Here is a 23,201-nt window from a genome sequence, read left to right as displayed (position 1 = left end):
GAGACTCCATCTCAAAACACACACACATGCACGCACACACACACACACACACAAAGCAATCTGGTGCGATTAATACAGTGTAAGTAGTCTAAGTAATGGAGCCATGTTGTGAATTTAGTGTACACAGTAGCACAACAGCTAATTAGATACAAGAAAATAGTGTAACATAGATGGAGAGTGACCAGAGGTGGGTGCCAAGTTTAAATTAGGAATGGCTCAGGGAACACATTCTTAGGAGTGGCATTTGAGATGCAGTCCTGTGTCATTTATAATCCCTTTGGCGGAAAATAACAAAACCACGTAGACCATGATGACTTTACTAACAAGAAAGACAATCACCTGATAAGATGCCTCAAAATCAGGGGTCCAGGTGGGCTGGTATAGCGGCCCCTCTAGGTCATCAAGCTCCTGGGTTCCTTAGCTCCCAGGGTCAGCATGGCCCACGTCTGGCTCCCTCAGGGCTCTGGGATCCCTGCAACAGTTCCTGTCATCATTTCCTACGCGACAACATCTGGTCAGAGGAGAAGGGGCCACTTCTGATGAGTCTCTTTGATCAAGGAGATGTTTCACAGAAGCCATACTTCTTACAGCTCACTGGCCAGAGTAATAGCACGTGCTTTCCCCTAAACCAATCACTGGCAAGGAGGATGGAGGTTTAATGATGGAGTTAGGGAGGCCTGTGGTGAATAGAGGGCAGTCGATTTCCTGAAGAAAACCTTATTAGTATTAGAATAGAGGAAAGTGTGTGTGTGTTGGGCAGAGGTGCTGGTGCATAGTTGACTGGCTAGTAGGACAGCAGTTATGAAGGACATCAGATCACATTCCTGGGAAGACAATGGCATAGCCTTGGGATGGGGCTAGGCCTAGGAGAGCTCAGAGGAGCAGTGAAGACCCATGAGGAGGGGCCTATGCCGGGCAGGGAGGGCATGCAAGATGTGGCCAAGAGAAGGAGGCAGATCCAGAGCATTAGGGCCAGGTAGGCCCCTATAAGGAGTTTGGATAGTATCAGGTGTAGCACAGGAAGTCCCTGGAGAGGACAGAGATGATCGGGCAGAGGAGACAGCCCTGGGCCAGTAGTCAGCAGTTAGGTGCTGGCTCACGGTATTACACACATACAAAACACTGTACAAGAGGCAATCACTTTCTCTAAGATGGATTCGGTACAGGTAAAATGGTTACCTGTTTTTGGCACCCACCTCTTGGTGTTACCATGGGCTTATTGCATTGAAAGGAGAGTGTTGCCACAATGAGGTCCTGTACAAATATGAGCTCTTTTGTGATGTCAGTTCTCATTATTTGAGATAGTTATAAAATCCCTGTGAACACTGAATTAGTAAGTACTGAACCTTTGCTTCTGGGAGAAAAGACACACACACACACACACACACACACACACACACATACTTCTAATAGTCTATAATCTTCTATTTCAAAAGAGATATTGAAGTTTGAAAGTGTTAGGTGACTTGTCTGAGGCTGCCTCACTAACAGGTGCCAGAGTAGAGATTCAGATTCTGTCCTACTGGATCCAGAGCCTAAGCTGAAGCTTCTACACGGCACTCCACTGCCCCCTATGTTGTCCATGCTCTGGTCTTTGTATGAGAGCTGGGACAAGAAGGCAGAGCAAGCACTTGTTTGACCTCTATTGGGGGTGCCTGCATGGGGCAGGTGGTTCAAAATTGTCTCTGTGCAGTTCCACAAATGACCAAAAAGGCACCACAAGTACTGACTTTGGGGTTACTTTTAGGGAGTAGATGAGTTTGCACATATGGAATCCACAAATAATGAGGGTCATCTGTAATTGGTGAGACCATGAGGTGTGAAACTCTGGTTTCTGTATATCTAATATGTCCTTTGTATGTTGTTAGAATCTCAGGTCTTAGCATTTAATATGATTAGCCTTATTTATGCTGTTTTAATTGAATTATTTAAAATGGAGGACATACACTTTTTTAGGGATATGCGTATCCTAGGAGAAAAAACTCTAAAGATAGTCAACATAAAGAAGTCACCTAAGCCCTCTTACTTTGTTATGTTTTAAATTACTTTATTTTGGGCCGGGCGTGGTGGCTCACGCTTGTAATCCCAGCACTTTGGGAGGCCGAGGCGGGTGGATCACAAGGTCAAGAGATCGAGACCATCCTGGTCAACATGGTGAAACCCCGTCTCTACTAAAAATACAAAAAATTAGCTGGGCATGGTGGCACGTGCCTGTAATCCCAGCTACTCAGGAGGCTGAGGCAGGATAATTGCCTGAACCCAGGAGGCAGAGGTTGCGGTGAGCCGAGATCGTGCCATTGCACTCCAGCCTGGGTAACAAGAGCGAAACTCCGTCTCAAAAAAAAAAAAATTACTTTATTTTTTTCATATAGGCTATACATCACTTCCTAGAAGATGGGGCAGGTTTAAGTCTGTATGTGCTCTGAAAGGATGCAGAAAGTTACGTTGTTTCATTCCTTATGAACATAGAAAGGGCCTCACAGTTTCCAAAACTGATGTGTTCTTTCCAGTGGGATGTGATTCAGAGTGATTTCAAGTGTGATTGGGGGTGGTTGGGTAGCAGTAAACAAGGGAGAACCACAATTTTCCACAAATGCAGGAGGGTTGAGGTCTGCAGTATGGAACGTTGGATTGAGAAAGTTCTAGCAATAGGTGACAACCACCTGAGCTAGGGAGAAGTGACAGCAGAACTCCCCAGTGTATCCACTGCAGGCTTCTAAATCATAGGGAACCTGAATCTATTTGCTTCTGAGCAGGGTTAAGGGGACTTCACTCTCTTGAGATAGTATGCATGCCACAGGCTGAAAAAGCAATGAGTTCAAGGGAGATTAGAGGTCCTACTGAGCCTTCACCTTCTCCTAGTGCAGTGCTTCCTTGGGAAGGCAGAGATTTCCTTCTAATAGGGCTTCCACACCTTGAGTACCTAAATGGATGGCAGTCAGGCTCAGCATTGTGTCAGCAACTATTGAAAATAAGAACACAATCCTCCATTCCATTTTCTGCTCTAAATGGAAATCTTGTTCAGATTGTTCTCTTTACAGTCCTGGGCACAATGAAGCAGATTTAACTGCCCCAAACATGCTCTAAAATATAGCTAATTTGCTTGGTTCATTGTTGTTTTTCTCTCTCTTTTTATAAAGTAAAGCAACGAGAGGGATAGAAGTAGATTCTTTTCTTTTTTAATTTGAAAAGTTAAAGAAATGCCATATTCAGCTCTCCTTAGAATTTTGGGGATGAGAGACATATTAGCTCTCAGGCCTAATGGTAGCTCTATCCACTACCAAATTAGGGCTGGAGGGAAAAAGACTTGAGATTGCTAAGTTCTGACAGGATAGGAAAGGGGCTCCACAAATGAATGTAGCTGGATTGCGGTAGCTCTCCATCAATCCTTGTTCATTGCTTTATGGACTATCAAGTCAAAGTCATAATGATTTTAGCAGATCTCCCAATTAGTGGCCTATGTTAATGATACCTAAAGATTCCTAAAGACATTATTGGTGTTGAGAAGTGGAAGTGACAAGGATCCATCCCTGTGACTGGGGATGCAGGGTGAGTCTTCAGTGTCCCATCAGCTATGTTCTCCTTGGTTTCAATGTCGAGCTACAGTGTAGAGCTGTTAGCTGGCAAAAGGCTGATTTCTTCATTTCCAAGGCAGCACATTCATATTAATGCCGTTTTTTCAGGGTCAGGGGGAGGTGATAATTTGTCTCAAACAACTTTGACGTTTACTCTTTAAGTTTGGAAGTTGGCACTTCTGACATTGTTCTTGAGCCATTCACTTGACCATGTCAGATAGGCAGCTGGGCGTGTGTGTCTGGGACTCAAAAGGGAGGGCTGAGTTGTAGTTACAGATTCAAGTGAGGAAAAGAAGCAACAAGAATAAGTCCTACTTTCTGGCTTGCAAAAATGGGGCTCTGGTGGCTCCACTGGTTGAGGTGGGGGCCCTGCCAGCAGCCCAGGCTTGACTCTGCCCCTCAGCAGTATGAATGCAAAGGTTGCACACTACTTTTTATTTTGTGTCCTCTGCTCATGAAATGATTTGCGATTTCTATTTCTTCTCTCCATCTAGATACATAGATATATTTTTATGATTGTTCAGGAAAGAAACTCAGCAACAATGTATTTGCTTATCCTGAAATAAAATGGGGACTTAAATTGTCTAATACTCAGCCTACTAAAGCATGCACATTAGAGAGGGCACCCCCAAGTGCTGAGTCAAAAGACCATGGTGAAATGCTACATTCATTCTGCTAAATTATAGCTGAATGGGGCAAAAATAATTATATCCATGTTTCTAATGCATTTCACAACTGTTTCGCCTACCAGGATTTTAATCTAGTGCAAAGCTCTCCTGATTTTTCAGAGATCCTCAGTATGACTTGAATAATGTGGATTTTTAGTAACATAAAAACCTTTTATGCATCTTCAGATATGGTGCAAGAGTGAACTATGAGGCACCTGGGGTTTGATTAGTGATCGTTTGAGTACATAAAAAAGGTAAGGTAAAGAAAGACACTCACACATACACACAAAAGGCAACAGGTTATATAACTCCCTTAAATTATGTTAATGGTTTTACTTGTCAGTATTTTATAATACAAAATAGTTTTCCTGGGGTCTATTTGTCAGTATTTGTCAGTAATTAGTGCCTACAAATTACCTTTTGTACAAGTCCTGTTCATCGGGTTGTTTTGGTGTCTAATAAATCAGAGCTGCTGAAGTTCATGAACTTTCCCTGTTGGTTTTTGCTTGTACTTTTCCTCCTGATGCATCTCAAGGCTCTACCTCCTCCCCAAAGGTTTCCAACAACTGCGATTCCATTTTTGTGAATGGGAAGGAAATGAAGAGCAAAGTGGACACGATTGTGAACTTCACCCACCAGCACTTCACCTCCCAGTTCGAGGTCACTGTCTGGGCTCCCAGACTCCCCCTGCAGATTGAGATCTCAGACACAGAGCTGAGCCAGATCAAGGGCTGGAGGATCCCGGTTGCTGCCAATAGAAGGTGAGGAATCAAAGAGAAGACTGTGGATCTGATCGTCCTGGGGTCCAGATCTTTGTGGGAAGCAAATTGGCCCTCAGGGACTCAAGCCCTTGGGAAGCAACATCCCCGGTGGGAAGCATGGTCTGGGCTTTGGGTTCAGATGGATCTGACTTGAGTACTTACTAGCAACTTGACATGAGGAAATTATAATGAAAATAGTAATAATAGTAATAGTAACAACCTCATAGAATAGTTGCTAGGATTCAGTAAAATGAATGCCATGCATAATAAGCACCTAGCACAAGACGTGGCAATTAGGACATAGCTGTTTTCCACTCTCCATTTCACTATTGTTCATTCCTACGTTATTCACTCTCAGTTCCCCTGCTTGTAAATGTCAGCCTTCATCCATGGAGCACAGTACAACTGGTTGAGAGTGTGGGCTGTGGGATAAGGCTGCCTGCGTTTTTTATTCCCCTGCCAACCACCTGGGTAAGTCTTCATTTTACTGCTGAGTTTCAACCCCAGCTTTACAACTTGTACCCGTGTGATGTTGGACATGTGATTTAACCTATTTGTCAGTTTCCTCATCTATCAGTTAGGGATGATAACATTACTGAAGCGTTGTCCCAAGAGCTCAGTGAATGGTTACATACTATAGTAGGCCATTCTAAAGATGACTCTCCCTCCCCATCATTCCCATCTCCTGCTTCTTCAAACACTAATCTGGTAGTGCTGGGAGAGGGAGGGGATTTTACAGATGTAACTACAATCTCAAATCAATGGACCTTAAAATACAGAGATTTGCCAGGAGTTGGGACCCATCAGATAAGTCCTCTGAAAGCAGAGAGTTCCTGCCAACTGGTAGCAGAAGGGGAGGTTGGGAAGATTTCAGGATGAGAACAACTTGATGATGTATTGCTGGCTTTGAAGGTGAGTTGAGTCACTTGCTGACGAATGTGGATTGAGCCACTTGCCGAGCAGTGTGGGTAATCTTTAGTAGCTGAGAGCAGCCTCCAAATAACAACCAGCCAGGAAATGGGGCCTCAGTTCTATAACCTTAGGAACAGAATTCTGCCAACAACCTGGCTGATCTTAGAAGTGGATTCTCCCCTAGCACGTCCAGATAAGAGACCAGCCCAATGACGCCTTAATTTTGAACTTGTAAATCTCTGTGTAGAGAATTCAGTTGAGCTTGCCTGGATTACTGGCTTGCAGAACTGTGAGTGTGTTGGTCTGGGCATTGTTTTAAAACATGAAGTTTGAGATTATTTGTTACACAGCAATAGAAAACGAATGCAGAGATTGCTGCCCAGTGGTGGAGTGTAGCTGTAACGCATACCTCAAATGCGAGCGTGCCTTTGGAATCAGGCAGTGAGTGGAGGCTGGAAGATTTTGAGGAGCATAATGGAAAAAGCCTCAACTGCCTTGAACAGATTGTTAGTAGAACAATGTTAATAGAAACATGTTTAGGATGATGCATGAGGATCATCGCAGGGAAATCCCAAATCACCTTACAGAAAGCTGAGATCATTGTGGACAAATGGTAAGTAGAAATCTGAACTTCAGAAACGCTGCCAGTGAAGATTCAGGGGGAGGTGAGGAACATGGATTCTGGTTAGGTAGTGACAGAGTGCTTAGCAAGATTGTGCCCTGCAGATGTGTAGAGAGCAAGTGAGGCCAGGTAGTTAGCTGAGAAGTCCAGGCAAACTACTGAATGTGCACCTTGGATTCATCTTGCTGCTAATAGCAGAATGCAAGAGAAGAGAGAACATTTTGGAAGGGCTATCAGACAAAAGAAAGAGGGACCTAATGATGTTGAAATTTTCAGCATCTCCAGACAGCAAATGATGAAGAAATTAAGAGATTCACTGTCAGAAAAGTGTGCTTTAAACCAAAGGTCAAGGGTGGATCTTTAAAACCCTTTGCTGAAACTTGAAGGGCCACCCAGGGAAGTGATACTGCCCAGCCTGCCTGATGTCTCTTAGCCTCCACCCAGCCCAGGGAGGAGACCTCGTCTCCTGTGAGCAAACCCTGACACATTCAAGTGGGAATCCTGCTTCATGTGGGAATCCACAGTGCCAGGGGAACAAAACAGACCAGAATAGCACCTGAGGGCTCTAAAGCCAAATTTTCTCTAGAACCTAAGTGTACAAAAGTAGGCTAGGACCTATGCACTAAAACAAAGCAAATTTAACTAAAATAGATTTCAGCTGGACCCAGGGTTTCCTGTCATAATGTACAAAATGGCCAGAATATAACTGAAAAATCACTCGTCATACCAAGAATTAGGTAAACCACAATTTGAATAAGAAAAGACAATCAACTGACGCCAATGCCCACATAAATCAGATGTTAGAATATCTGACAAGGATTTTAAAGCAGCCATACCAAAGGGGGAAAAAAAAGCTTTCAGTAAGAAATTACAAATAGCCTTGGAACCGATGGAAAAGAAAAATATCTCAGCAAGGAAACATAACTTATAAAAAAGAACCAGATGTAAATTATAGAAAAATATAGGAACTAGGGAGAACAAAAGCCCTCAGTAGGGTTAGCAGTACAATGGAGATGACAGAGGATAAAATCAATGAACTTGAGGACAGATAATACGATTAACTTAATCTAAATAACAGAGAAAATAGGTTTGGGAAAAAAAAGGAACAGAGCATCAGAGACTTGTGGGACCATAAAAAAAGATCTAGAATGTCCATTATTAGAATCCTAGAAGAAGAGGAGAAAAGGTGTAGGGCTCAGACAGTATTTACAGAAAGAATGGCTGAAAACCTCTCCAATTTGTCAAGAGACAGAAACACATAGACTCAAAAAACTTGGGAAACCACAAACATGATAAACCCAAAGAAATCCATGTGAAGACACATTGTAATTAAACTTCTGAAAATTAAACAAAGTCTTAAAAACATCCAGAGGGAAGTTATACCAATTTGAATGGCAATGAATTCCTCACCTGAAAACATGGAGGCCAGAAGGACTTGGCAGATTTTTCAGGCACTAAAAGAAAAGAACTGTCAGCCTCAAATTCTTTATCTGACAAAAGTATCCTTTAGGAATGAAGGGAGAATAAAGACATTTTTAAATAAACAAAAACTTAGAAAGCATCGCTAATGGAACTTCAGTAGACAGAAAAAATTATAATGGAAAAATATTTGGAACTTCAGAAAGGAAAGAGGAATGATAGAATGAGCAAAAACAGCGTTAAATAGGATAGACTTTTCTTCTCATCAATTTTTTACATCATATTTGGTATTGAAAGTGAGAATTATGACGTTATCTGATGTGGTACTTAGGATAGACAGAGAAACATACTTAAAGCAATTATGTTTTTAAAAGTGGTCAGAGTAATGGGACCTAGAGGAAACTAAGGTATCTACACTCAAAGCAGCAAAGCTTTGATATCATTAGACTGTAATAAGGGATGCTTGTATGTTAATAAGCTCTGTGTATACCATTGCCAATTTCCTGGTTTTGATATTTTCTTATAGTTAGGAAGATGCTGACTTTGGGAAACTGGGCAGAGTGTTTAGGATCTCCTGGTAATTTTTTTTTTTTAGCTTTTAGTAAATTTGTAATTATTTTGAGCTTAAAAGTTTAAATAAGTGAATAGGATACCATCTGCCCTAAAATAACATGATTGTTTTGTTTCATTAATACATCAACACAATTAATTAAACATTAGTGTTTAATTCTAAAATTTCATATATTCATTTTTATGAATTCTGCCACATTTTAATGAAGCGCAAGCCTAGTGGTGTTCTTCTTAAATTTTACCCATTTGTTAAAAGCAAACTTCCCATTGCTAGCACAAATGGTCAACTAGTATCATTTATCATAAAATAAATTTAACCTAAAATTATTACAAAGAAAACCAAACAATGTTGTTAAATTCTGAGTAGACACTGCTGCCTGCCTAGGTGAGCTTGTCTTTATTAACTAATGGACTAGCTAGTTCCAAGAAGCTTTAAAGACATCCTAGCACAGAACGGAGACATTCCCTGTGACATATTCAGAAGGACTGAAAAATAAAATGGGAATACCTTTTCAGTATGTTATTCAATTTTTTAAAAATTGAATGCTGTTTCTTTGTCATTTAACTCATCACTGTTACCCACAGAGATATTCATTTCTTACTGTGGGAAACCAAAATTGCTATGCTATTGTGCTGGTGAAAATTTTTTTCTATCATTTTATAAACAGTTTTCAGACATTTCAGGGAGGCAGAATGTTATATTGTAAAGAAGGTGGGTTTTGGAAGTCAAATGGAGCTGGCTCCAGAGCTGCTAATTGTCAGTTATCTGGGCTACATATTAACCACGCTGAGCCTGGTTTCTTTATGCAAAAATAAGCACATGTTTCATAGCTGTTGAGAAGATGAATGAACTTAGCTAGAGAAAGGAAGGGGACACACATGATGGGGCAGCTGGTCTGGCTGTGGACCCTGCCTTGGGAGACGACCAGCTGTGTGGCCCTGGCTGAGTGACCACAGAAACCATTGTCTCAGTTTCCTCATTGGTAAGATCAGAGAAGTAATTCAACCTCGCTCTTTGGGGGTATGTGAAGATCATATGAATTAAATATGCACAGATGTTGTGTGCAGCATGGCAATCGATGTCTGGTCTTATACTTATGTAAGCACGTGGAAGAGGGCACACAGTAGGTCTAACTCAGCATGCATGAGTCATTCTCCTTTCTCCCCTGACACAATCCCCAGGCACAGACTGGTCAGTAGCCACCAAACAAAGCGCTCTCATAAAGGGACATAGGACAGCTACGTCTTGAGGGGAAGGTTCTGGAATTGAAGAGCCAGAGAGACTTTCTCAGGGTGGATTGTGGACAGGTGGAGGTTAGAGGATAGCAGGTGCTAGGGTGAGAGAAAGGGCCAGAGCCATAAGGAAGGAAGGGAGAAGCCAGGACGGGTAACAGGAGAGACACATTTCAGATGTTTTAGCAGTGTCATGAGCAGTTTTGCTCACAAAGCAGTGATTTTAGATTAGGGAAGGACCATGGAAGGAGAGGATCCTCTGGCAAACTTTAGGGCCATAAGCTCAGGAAGCTGCTTCTGTAGACTAGAGGGTCTCAGCCTATGAGGAGGTCGGGTGTTAGAACCATCCAGTGCTGATGATTCCTGGTTGGTCTGGGGTTCCTAAAGGGCCGTCCCTGAGGTGTCATCACACTTCGACCTACTTGATCCTCCTGTGCAACTGTGAGGGAGGAAAGGGCCAGCTGTTCCTATGTTCATTTCCAAGGAGAGGTAGCTGAACCTGTGAGAGGGTAGAGAACTTGGCGTGAGGCCCAATGGAAGGAATTGGAGCAGGAATCTCAACAGCAGTTCTGACTCATATCTTAGGTTCCCTCCATAGGCCAGAGGTTCTGCCTCATTCCCACAGGGGAATGGTTTTAAAATTAGCAGTTTCCAGGACACTAAGGCCAGAGCTTCAGCTTCTGTCTGGGTCAGGAAGGCAGGAGCTGCCCTTGACATTCCTGTTGCAAACACGAAGCACATGGTCATCACCAAAGTGTGCTCATAGAATAAGTGAATGAACAGGGGATGGATAGATGGCTGAGCAGGTCTGGCAGGAGAAAGACCATTTCATTTCATTCTGTGGGCTCACCTAGAATCGGAAAAACAAGGGCACGTAGAACTTCTTAACAATGAGGACTTTATTCTGTTTTGATTCCCTGTGCTCCAGGCCTACCCGGGAAAGTGAAGACGAGGACGATGAAGAGAAGAAGGGACGAGGGTGCTCCCTGCAGTACCAGCACGCCACGGTGCGCGTCCTCACCCAGTTTGTGGCCGAGTCGCCTGACTTAGGGCAGCTGACCTACATGCTGGGCCCGGACTGGCAGTTTGACATCACTGACCTCGTGACCGAGTTCATGAAGGTGGAGGAGCCGAAAATCGCTCAGTTACAGGACGGCAGGACCCTGGCTGGTCGGGAGCCGGGCATAACCACAGTGCAGGTACGTGCCACCACGCATTGCCACTTTGCTAACACCAGTCTGTGTTGGTGAGTGGCCAGGTAGATGCAGTTGTGCAGATGTATGTCTGTGTGCACGTGTGCACGTGCACGTGAACGTGTGCCAGTGTGCGTGTATTGCATCTGTTTGTTTGTAAGAGAATCATGAGATGCAACAGAGCATTCACCAATTTTAATAACCTATACTCAGATTAAGTTTTGTATTTTAGAGAGTTGAGAAAAATATCTAATCTCTTTTACCAAGAAGGCTAAATGAAGCATGTAGTATAAACTTTTTCCCCAGTATCATACTCTCCGTTTTGTATATCACTAAGAGAAGGTGGTTGAACTGCTGAAAGCTGGTTTTTTCCCTCCTAACTTTGAAGCTTAACCATTTAGTTCCATCATACCTTGTACAGTAGACAAAAAATTTTAAAAATATAATAATTCATAGCTAAATATTCTTTATCATAGTGATAGTAAAATTATTTCCTGGCCAATTTAAACAGGATAATTATGCAGAAATGGTACAGAATATTTCCTTATATAAATTTAAAATATTTCTGCTCAGAGTTAACTAAGTCAGATTTTATTGTAGCCAAAGCTATATTTTTGACAAAGCTGGATGAAACATGTTATTTCTGTGTTTTCTATTTTTTGTGTAATAAATTACCACAAACTAGCAGCTTAAAACACACCCATCAGTCAGCTAATATTTCCGCAGGTCAGGCGTCTGTGTGGGTTTGCTGCATTCTGTGCTTAGGGTGCCATGACGTTGAACTCCAGGTCTCGGCTGGTCTTGGCTGGCCTGGGCTCTTATCTGGGAGTTTGGGAAAGACGTGGCTTCCAAGCTCCTTCAGGCTGTTGGCAGAACTTAGTTTTTTGTGATTTGAGCACTGACTGAGGTCCCTGTTTTCTTGCACACTGTCAGTCAGGGGTCGCCAGGGGTCACTTTGCTCCAAGGCCACCTGCATTCCTCGTCACGTGGTCCCTTCTGCCTTCAGCAGTGGCTGGATGGAGTCCTTCTCACACTGTGAATCTCTGACTTCCCCTTCTGCCCCTAGCCGAGAAAAGGTCTTATCTTTTGAGGGCTCATGTGATTACTTTGGATCTACCTGAGTAACACAGGATGACCTCCCTGTTTTAAGGCCAACTGTGCCATATCACACAACATAATCATGAAAGTGCATTCTCATTCTGTTCACAGGAACCAGAGTTTAGGGCAGGGTGGCTTTCGGGGGACCACTCTAGAAATTCTGCCTGCCATGTATTCCTCTCCAGGCCTTAGGCACACCTGGTTGGACAGTAGCTGCTAAATTAGGAGGACGACCCCTCAGGGCTCCAAGGCTCCCTTTCCTACAGTGCTTCCTGGTTTATGCAGTGATGGCCCAGTGGCCTACAGTGATCATCCCAAAATAAACATCTGCCTGCCTGCTGGAAGGAATACGAGTGGGAGAAGATGGCTAGGCACCATTTCTTGAAGTGTTTTACCACAGTTCTGCCATTTTCAAAGTCCAAATATTAATTGTTGGGAAAATCTTGCTCTTTGAGTGCCTAATATCAATGGACACTTTTTAGTTATTGCCTCTAAATTAAATCAGGCTTCTTGCAGAAAATACACTGCTGTTATCATGACATAAAAATCAGTGGAAAGTAAATAGACCAGGATGATCTTTATAAAACTCCTATGATTGTCAAGTGTGATTGAACATCAGCATTAACGCTTTCCTAACTGATTCCCGCAAGTGCATGCATTGAGCCGAGGGCTGGGAGATACTTTGTTGGGAGCCTCAGTTAAGGGATCCACGGTGCTTATGAGGAGCAGAGATGCGTGAGCCTCCTCACCTACTTTTCAGGTCCTCTCACCGCTCTCGGACTCCATCCTGGCTGAGAAGACGGTAACTGTCCTGGATGACCGAGTGACCATCGCAGAGCTGGGGGTGCAGCTCGTGGCTGGCATGTCTCTCTCACTGCAGCCACATCGAGCAGACAAAAGGGCCATCGTCTCCACAGCCACTGCCCTGGACGTTCTTCAGTCACCACAGCAGGTGAGTGTCCCAGGGGTCTGCGTCCCTGGTCAGTGGAGACGACTTCTCTCTTGGTTAGCACATCCTGCAAAGTAGAGCAGGAGACCCCTCCTGCCTGGGACTGGGACTTCTTGAAGCTGCTTGCTTCTTACCCAGGCTGCCCTGTCTCTGAGAAAAGTATTCAGTGGCTTAGACACATTTCCTCTTACGTGCTTTTCACACTGACCACATCCTCAAATGCCATTTGCTTTCTGCTGGGCTTATCAGTGCCAGGCACAGCCTGCTGCTAGATGGTGACCAAAGGATCACATGTGTTCGCTTTTGCCAAAGCGGATGGTTTTTGATACTTGGAAATTCCATTTCAGCTACTTAAGCATGGCTAATAGGCACCAAATTGCTACTGTTTACAATAATTATGGTCAACTCTAAAACTTCCTCCCATCTTTAAATTTCTATAAATCATTTCTAGGATACCAGGGCCGCTGTGCCATTCAAGCCAGCCTGCCTCACAATGCATCTTCCCGAGTCCTTCCAGCCAGTGCATGTTTTGCTTCATCAGCACTGGCTTCTCAAAGGAGAACTTTCACAGTGATATTATCTTGAGCAGTAGCCTGATTCGTTGCACCTGAAATTGATTCAGTTAAATTGCCTAATTTTACGAAGTGTTTTTTAAAAGGTCAAAGTCAAAGTCTATTGTATGTATGCAATAGTTAATTTATAGTTTAATGCATTGATTAAAATATTTATTCCTCATACCAGTGAGGCCACAGCACATTATTGATGCCAGTTCAAGGTGTAACAAGAACTGTTCAAGATTATAAAACCATAGAAATTTTCTCTTTATATTAAAAAAATTTACATAGGAAATTATATTTATGTTTTCACATTGGAAGGAATCTGATTATAACATAATGCTTTGGTTTCATTTTCCTTAGGAAGCAATAGTAAGTTCTTGGATTTTGCTCAGTGATGGTTCGGTGACACCTTTAGACATTTACGATCCCAAGGATTATTCAGTTACTGTCTCATCATTGGATGAAATGGTGGTGTCTGTCCAGGCAAACCTTGAGTCCAAATGGCCAGTTGTGGTTGCAGAGGGTGAAGGACAAGGGCCTTTGATTAAGTTAGAAATGATGATTAGTGAACCCTGTCAGAAGACCAAGAGGAAGAGTGTTCTTGCTGTGGGTAAAGGAAATGTCAAGGTCAAATTCGAACCAAGTAGTGATGAGCACCAAGGAGGCAGCAACGATATTGAGGGCATAAATCGGGAATACAAGGACCACCTCAGTAATTCCATAGAGCGCGAAGGAAACCAGGAGAGAGCAGTTCAGGAATGGTTCCACCATGGCGCCCCTGCTGGCCGAGAGGAAAGTACCAACAAAAGCACAACCCCCCAGTCTCCCACGGAAGGGAAGAACAAGTCACTCAGAAGTGGTGGTCCAGATGCCTTCACAAGCTTCCCCACTCAAGGGAAGTCACCGGACCCCAATAATCCTAGTGACCTCACGATGACCTCAAGGGGGCTAACGGACTTGGAGATCGGCATGTATGCCCTGCTCTGTGTCTTCTGCCTGGCCATTCTGGTGTTCTTGATCAACTGCGTGGCGTTTGCCTGGAAATACAGACACAAAAGGTTTGCTGTGAGCGAGCAGGGCAACATCCCCCATTCCCACGACTGGGTCTGGCTTGGGAATGAAGTGGAACTTTTGGAGAACCCTGTTGACATTACACTCCCGTCGGAGGAGTGCACAACCATGATAGACAGGGGCCTGCAGTTCGAGGAGAGGAACTTCCTTCTGAACGGCAGTTCCCAGAAGACTTTTCATAGTCAACTGCTCAGACCTTCTGACTATGTCTATGAGAAAGACATTAAAAATGAACCTATGAATTCTTCGGGCCCAAAGAGGAAGAGAGTCAAGTTCACTTCCTACACCACCATCCTCCCAGAGGACGGCGGCCCGTACACCAACTCCATCCTGTTTGACAGCGATGATAACATCAAGTGGGTCTGCCAAGATATGGGGCTGGGGGATTCACAGGACTTTAGAGACTATATGGAAAGACTGCAAGACCAGATGTAAACTCCTTTCTTATGTTTGTATTCACCTTTATGCCTTCTGTTTTTTGAATGCTGGAGCAGTGAGTTTGATCAGCAATAGGGGATGATTTAACAAAGTTTGATTTGTGGAGGTCTGGTGGGATCCCTTTCTAAGCAGGTAAAAGAGGTCTGGAGAGCTATAGAAGCTGGGTTTGAAGCCTGGAAATGCCTCTAAAACAGCCGCATGTGGGGACTGGAGAAATTCTAAGACAACAGTTTTATGGACTGCTTGGTACTAGCTCAGTGCAAATGTATTAAACCTGACCCCCCAGACGTTGTTAGTCATCTCGTGACAAACGGCCACGTGGAATTAGAAAGGATTTGGTGTTGATTTTTCTATTCCTAGACCTTTTAAAGCACAGTGGACACTTATTGCCCCTTGGCCTGAGTTTAGACATACACGAAAGATGACTGAATGTAGCTATCCTGATTTGTCATGAGCGCTGCTCATTATTTTTATATACATTTGCACCTGCACCTGTTCCTTTGACCTCTGGAATTCTTTTTGAAACATGAAGAGCAGAAATTTCAGTCTTTTCCTTGAGCTCTGTTTGATTACACATGAGTTTTCTTCCCTGGGATTTGCCATGCCATGTTGTTTCCTGGGTCTCCATGCAGGATATCAGGTTTTTTCCAGTTTTCTGCACTTCCTCATCTAGGGACAGTATCTAAGAAGCTTATTCTCACTTTGTTTTTCCTTCCTTTTGTTGCTGAACTTTCTTGAATAACACTGGGACAAAGGGTTTTACTTAAAATGTTAATATACAGTGAGGGAGGGCCATCTCTTTACAGTTTTCTACATGAAGTTTCAAAAATTTGGAGAAAAATTGTCAGTCACAAACATTTATTTTTATTCTCTGCTTGTTGAAAACTCATGGGGGAACTCCTAGAGTGCATTTCTGAGGGTAGAAAGGCCCCAACATAGCTGTATTTATACAAGTGCTTTGTGGCCAACACAATTCATTATCAAAACTGAAGTCTTAAAGTAGAATTGACCTACATAGAAAGGAAATTGCCTAGGAAATAGCTGCAGATTATACTTTCCATTTTACCAGAATAAAAGTTTCTTTTTTTTAAGTAAGTAGAATGATATTTCAAGTTAGCAATATATAGAAATCCATCCATACAATGACCAAACAAAAAAAATCTAAATCATGACTCTGGCAGAGATAAAGTGTTCACAGGGTGTACATTTGTGGAGAGAAGCAGTGGGTTTTCCCCCAAAATCCATACAAATAAATGACTGTTCCAGAACTCAAGAAGCAGCCGTTATAGAAAAGAAAAAATTTAAACCACAGCTATTGAAAAATCAAAATGGCAAGAGAAAAAAAGAAAGAACTCCTACATCATGTTTACAGAAAAATGTTATTTTAATACCATCATGAACGGTCTTAAGCAAGGCAAGAATTTCAAATTAGCAAAATGTGATCACATTTATTACGATAGTATTGTTGGAAAAGTAGACACTGGACTGGTATGCCTCATTATGAGCTTTACTGAGCCATTTTCATCTCTAAGAAATATAATTTCAAAGGCCCAAAGTAGGAAAGATATGCAGGAGGTCACCTGGAGCAGTGCCCTGACTCCATTTAAATGGCTGATAACTGAGCTAATCCAAAGGGAGGCATTGTTCTTTTATTATGGATTTCCTTGGATGGGAACCTGACAACCCAGCCTCCTCTAGCCATGACGTGGCAGCCAAAAACTTCTTCCTGTATCTCTGGCCCACAGGACCACAGTGTGTTTGTGAACAGTGCTAAAATTGCAAGCGAAGTAGGCTTGACCTCCAGAGCCCAGTGTTCAGTGAGTTCTGTAAAATGGGGCTTAGGAACCGAAGCTGGCGAAGTTCCAAAAATAGTTTGGTTTGGTGGGATAAAGAAGCGAGAAGAGCCAGGCATTAGCTACAAAAGGAGTTTGCAAAGCTATGGCTGACACTTTTTGGGAAGATTCCTCAGTCAGTCAAAAGCTTTCCAAAGAGTTTGGTGGTGAGGTAGCTTGGACCAACCATGCAGGATGGAAGAAAGTTCGTGTGCTGATTGACAGGTAGCTATCCGGTGAGTTGGCTCCTCCTGTGAGGCTTTTCAGTCCTCTCTCCCTTTGGATCTTTAGCATTCCGGAAATCCTGGGAATTCATTTGTGAAAATGAAGAACGTCTGCTGGACGGGGAGGAACTCTCTCACACACACAGTAGGGTCCCGCCCACTGGTAAAGTGAGACTTTGGGTAGGGGGTATAACTGGGGAGGAGGTAAAGGAAATTATCACTGTCATGGGGAGTGTTATTAAGGATCATACAAATTAGAGCATTCTCTATGATGGCAGTGCTTGATGGGGTGCAGGGAGCAAACTGGGGAGCATTCGAACATGCCAGTGGTTTCTCAGCAGGGCTGGAAACTGGCCGCAGTCCTGAAGATGCTTCTTGTGATGACTTAGAGTCACCCTGAGTGATATAACCCCTGTGTAGCCACCTTTGCTCCTTTGTGTTAAAATCCAGTCCGTTCAAAATAATACTCAAATGGAAGGCCATGGAGGAAGGGTTCCTTCCACCATATAACCCACACCCAGATGTATATAAACACATATACATACATATGCCCGTGTGTGTGTGTGTGTGTGTGTGTGCGCGCGTGTGTGAGTGAATACTGAAGGGCCAGGGAACAAACTATTTAGTAAGAATCAACAGTGACTGTCAATTGTTCTCTGATTTGGCATAGATACAATTTCTCATGACAGAATCTCATTATTTCCTCCTCTAAATATTTCCCGAAGATTATAAACCATGGGTTATATAGCACCTTGTTTTCCAGCTAGTCAATATACAACTGTTAGGCACTATACCCCAAAATATCTAAAATGGGGATAAAGATATAAGCTATTAAGCCATGAAATATAATTTTCTGGGGACCATGCATTTGCCCGGATTTTCCAGGATTTTTATGGCTGATATATCCAAATTATTAGTCTTGATAAATAACTGGAACCAAACATTTATAAAGTCCCTTCCTCTCCCATGGGAATGGAATGCTCAGCCTCCCCCTAAGGGAGACACCAGCAAGCCTCTTGACGAGGCACCAGAGAGTGAACTCTGTGGTCACACGAAGGGAGGTTCAGATGCTAGATGACCAGCATTCGACCTGGAACAGCTGAGGATTGCGATCGCTGCCTCCAGGGTCCAGATGTGCTGCAGTAGAGGTCAGAGCACAGGAATCAAGAAGCAGCTGCCACACCAAAGAACGGATGCTTAAATGCACAGGTGTGTTGCATTTCAGAGAAGGCAAGAAGAAAAGACAATAGAAGTTTACCCTGGAAAAACCACACCTGGAAAACCTCAGAATACTCCACGTGTCCCACAAGAAGGAATAATTGACTTCCTAGCTGTTGCATATTGCACGCTGGCCAGGATAAATTCCCAGACGATAATAATCTTTACTGTCTAGACAGAAGTTTTATAGTCATGCAGGGGGAAAGTTGATTAATTTTTGTCCCATTGCCACATCTGTAGACTACGTAATTTGTAACTTGCTAACTTTTAAGTTTTAGAACATCCACCTTTGTGCATTTGGGTCAGCATTCTTGTTTCATTCTTTTAGAAAGAGGTCTTCCCATTGCTGGGATGTTGGGGCCCTGTCAGAGAACTATGAAGGCTCTTTCAGGGAGCTATTCAGTCTCACAGCAAGCACCACAGAGTGTGGTTTCATCTGAACCCTACATGTCATGGACACCAATGTGTTTTCTACTCTAATTGCCTAAAAGTGGTCTTGATTCTCCATTTCATTCTCTGTAAATGACATGATAGACCGTTTTATAAACTCAGCAACCCTCCCCTTTATTAAAATTATATACATGTAATGTAATGCATATCACCTGCCATGTAAAGGGATGGTATGGATGGTGGAAAAGTTATGCTAAAATATGGATAGCGGATATTTTTGTATGTAATATAGGCAATACAATGAAACACTGAGTTTTTAAAAATGAAAGCATGCAAAATTGTAGCTTTTAAATGTACAGACATCCCACTCAAAAATACCTAAACTTATCATGGGAAAAACATTTGAGACCTAACATCATGAAATGCACTGAATTTGGAATTCTGGCCTGGAAAGGACATGGCTTATGTTGGGATTGTTGATGGAATCTGCCAGAACATTTTCATCTTACTCTTCATTACTTTTGGATTTTTCCTTTTCTTTTTTTCTGGAAATATTTCAGAAATAAAGTGACTTCATTTTTCAGCATAAAGGTATATTCTAACCACAGGGTAACACATCGTTTTTAACATGAAAATAAACATTTAAACATTCTTCGGTTGTTTTGTTGTTTTATCTGCATGTTCCCTAAAGCAGCTGCATGGTTGGCTATATTATAGATGTATTTTTCTTTTCAGCCAGGGATTTTAATACCCTTGATGCAGTAATAAATAGACATCAAAGGAAAACATTTCTTAAAAGTTGCCAACATCTTACTTGTAAAACATTTCTTATTTGTTCTCCTAGTAGGCCGTGGAAAGCTTCTCTCCAGATGACTCAGAAAAAGGGCACCTGTTCTCATGGCCCCGTCCAGGGTCAAATTATGTTGAAAGTCAATGCTGAAATGCACGATGCTGTGGTGTTTGAGAGCCTTTGACCTCTGTCCACCCTTTGGTGTTTGCTTGTCAATGGCTTGGTTTTGTATATGTGTTTGGGGCAGGGTGCTGAGGTTCCCAAAACAGGCAGAGCTCTAGAGACATCAGAAAATCACAGGACAGGTGGGGATTCTGTTTGGGAGGCTGATGTAGATGTTTCAGCTGAAAGACAGGCCATGCATTTGCCAAGTTCCTAGAGGGGCTAGAGGCTCTCTGTTGGTGTGTGTGTATTTCTTAAAACTGCAGAGTCATTTTTGGCATGCTGGCAAATGCTCCTCCTTACTTTCAGGATGAGTAGCTATGCCTCTTTGGCAATAATTTGACATGTCATAATAAATGCCCAATGTCAAGCCTATCTCTCTCCAGGCTCTTCAGAAATCATTCAAGTAACTGGGTGTAAACACAGGAGTTGGCTATGTCAAACTGAGGCAGGATTTCCCACCTCTAAACTATTGGCAGACAAAAAGCCAAATATGCTCCCAGGTTATGCACCCCAGCCCCATGAGAATTACTTCTCAGCACTTTGGGTACCTGTTTTCCACTAACGGCTTCCTCCTTGTCTTTTCCCTGGAACATGGGAGCACTGACACAGAACTCAACCAGTCCAGCACTTTGGGAGGCCAAGGCAGGCGGATCACCCGAGGTCAGGAATTTGAGACCAGCCTGGCCAACATGGTGAAACCCTGTGTCTACTAAATATACAAAAATTAGCCAGGCATGGTGGCGCATGCCTGTAATCCCAGCTACTCTGGAGGCTGAGGTAGGAGAATCACTTGAACCTGGGAGGTGGAGTTTGTAGTGAGCCGAGATCACGCCACTGCACTCCAGCCTGGGCAACAAGAGCGAGACTGTCTCAAACAGAAACAAAACAAAACAAAAAACCAAAAGAACTTAACTGGTTCTCCCCAGATCTCAGCGTATGTGCACATATACGGTTTAGTAAAATATGTTTCAAAAAAAGGATAAAAGAAAGTTTGAAACGAGATTCGTAAAAGAATGAATGCTTTATATTTAGGTTTTGTGTGTGAGTGCAAAATGCAAATGTGGCATTTGAAATTTTTTGGTATTGAAATCCTTAATGCCTGTTAGTTTCTTTGTGGTTTTATATAATTGAGATAAGTTCTGGAGTATTTTTGTTGTTTGCTTTCAGAAATTTTTTAAAATACAAAAATGCAGAAACATTTTAATCTGGGTTTATAGACTATTCCATGACTCAAGACAAATAGGACACCATCATTTTCCAGATAAGAAATAACCATTCAAATTCATTAGGGAAATTATCTTCCCAGTCCAAGAAAGCAATAATGTTATCAACTTACAGTATTGGACAATCTTCATATTCTATGAGATGCCTTTAAAATTTCTTTGGATTTAATTGCTGCTCTTGGTCAGTTGTTCAAATGAAACATTGCAATTTTATGTTAAAGACAAAAGTCTCATGGGAGTTTCTTTAGATGCTGCAGGAACTGAGAGGATAGAAGACCTCTCTATACATCTACATTGCCCATTGGAGTAAAGCACTTTACAAACAGAGAGATGAATGCTGCTTTGGGATTTGGGGTCTATGTGATGCTGATTTTTTCAACCCTATTTGGAAATATTACTTCTTTGGGATGACTTAAACTTTTGACCTGACATACCGTTCTTTACTTCCTCTGGCCAAAAAAGCAAGTGAAGCTTTCTATTTCCCATGATAAGGCTGGAGCTGAAATAGTCTGCCACGTTATCGTTACCTCCTTTGTAACAATTTGACTTTCTGAATGAAATAACAGAATGCCAGTGTCGACACTGACCATATGATATAGTTATTTCTCTTAGAGATGCTTCCTCAAAGAGCGTGCCTTTTTCCTCCATCATAACCGCTTTAGGATCTCTGTTTTATCCGTGCATATTCCCACATAGCACAAGCATTTTCCATTTCCATGAATATTACAGGCCGAGAAGGAGCACACATCTGGCATTGACAAGCACATTCAGGCATCTCATTTCATTAATCTGGTTGGCGACGGTTTCCATCGGGCACACCTGGAAGTGTACATCGGACCTATTGCCGTCTCAGTTGCTGCAGGGCAGTGAATTATCCTAGAGCCACCAGTTCACATGCCCAAAGATGGACTGGCCCACGGAGGGACTCGATCTCCACGTGACTTCCTTTCTGTAGTTATCCTTCGACTGAGAGCCTTATTTTGGATTTCTAGAAAGGGCACCCATTTAATGTGGATTCCAAGAACAAAACCAATTGTCCAACCTCCATTACAGTGGTGTTCTAGGTATTCCCCACACATTATGGTGGGTCTAAGCAAACATCACAACTATGAAAGGCTGAGAGTGGAGAATTAAGTAATATGGAAATGATCAAACCAAGGGAAAAATAAGTGGCTGAGAAACACTGAAAGAGAGTCACATCCACGTAGTGCGTATTGTGCAGCAGACCCGTGCTCTTGGAGGGAGGTAGTGTGTGTCTTCTCATGGCAAATGACTTTTACAATACTGCTTATGTATAATGTGTGTCTACAGCACATGCTGTTGTCTCAAAATTGAAATTTGTGCTTATGTATCAGTTCCCAGCCTTACACTCTTCTCAGGCAGGTGGACCTGATCTCAGCTGCAGAACACAGTGAGTGGCCAAACCTACACAGCCCAGCCAGTAGTGCACTTTGGGGTGATCGTGAGGCAGCAAACAGTGGGGACAAATTTTGTCTGGCATTTGAAAAGGTGTTATCCCTTACTTTCCACATTTCTGAATCGGATTCTTGTTCCCTGGTCAATGCCAGCTATTATAAACAGAGCATGCTGTTATGACATTGTGCTTCTATATACCTTTTTGTATAATGTATCTATCTCATGATATTACCTATGGTTTCAGTATGATCTGTTGTGTATGTTCCACCGTGTATTTAATGTCTCTGTAAAGGCACTTCTAAACATTTTGAAAAAGAAGAAATAAAACATGTTGGATGATTCCTTGTTATAGTAAAACAATTAATTAGTAGGCTCCAGGAAATAATCTTTTCTTCAAATAGGTATTCAGAGGCAGATGTTTGGATGTCCTTAAGTCTAGCCTAGAGGAAGCTATGTCTTCAGGTTCTTGACCACAGTTATGGGCTGAGATCTTGAGAATAAGAGGAAAACAATGGCTTAGTTAAGCATGAGGGCAAGATTTCCAGAGAAATAGGCTGGCTCTTGGGCCCCAAGGAAAACATTTTGGAAAAGCATCATGTTGGGCCCTTTTCTATCTTAGGAAGGGACCTTCCAGAAAGAAGATGGTGGTGGCCCATGAATGTCTATAACTAAGACATGCAAGCTCAATTCTTGGAAAAGGGCAAGAGAATTCCATTTTTCTTTAAAGCTGACAAAGTTGAGTTTTTATGAGAGAGAAATCTTTCTTCAGATATGTCTCTGCCTGTAGGGAAAAGTCTGAAGTGGCAGGAAACTGTATATGAAGTCTGAGTGGCAGGAAAGCTCATTCAGGCACCAAAAATTCCAGTTCATGTTCATC

General features: G+C 42.6%; 1 protein-coding gene across 1 annotated transcript in view; it reads left to right on the top strand.

Annotated features, from left to right (window-relative positions):
- Positions 1-22,666, top strand: part of TMEM132B (transmembrane protein 132B) — a 312,206-nt gene extending 289,540 nt beyond the window's left edge. The window contains exons 6-9 of the mRNA XM_012447182.2: positions 4,799-5,004; positions 10,689-10,959; positions 12,812-13,003; positions 13,918-22,666. Coding sequence (XP_012302605.1) covers positions 4,799-5,004; positions 10,689-10,959; positions 12,812-13,003; positions 13,918-15,063 — 1,815 coding nt within the window. The 3' untranslated portion in view covers positions 15,064-22,666. The remainder of the gene's footprint in view (positions 1-4,798; positions 5,005-10,688; positions 10,960-12,811; positions 13,004-13,917) is intronic.
- Positions 22,667-23,201: the final 535 nt, after the last annotated feature.

Source organism: Aotus nancymaae, unplaced genomic scaffold (genome assembly GCF_030222135.1).
Source record: "Aotus nancymaae isolate 86718 unplaced genomic scaffold, 86718_ANA_hifiasm-v0.15.2.pri h1tg000021l, whole genome shotgun sequence".
NCBI lineage: Eukaryota > Metazoa > Chordata > Mammalia > Primates > Aotidae > Aotus > Aotus nancymaae.
Note: the sequence above shows the minus strand (reverse complement) of the source record. Positions and strands in the feature narration are given on the sequence as shown.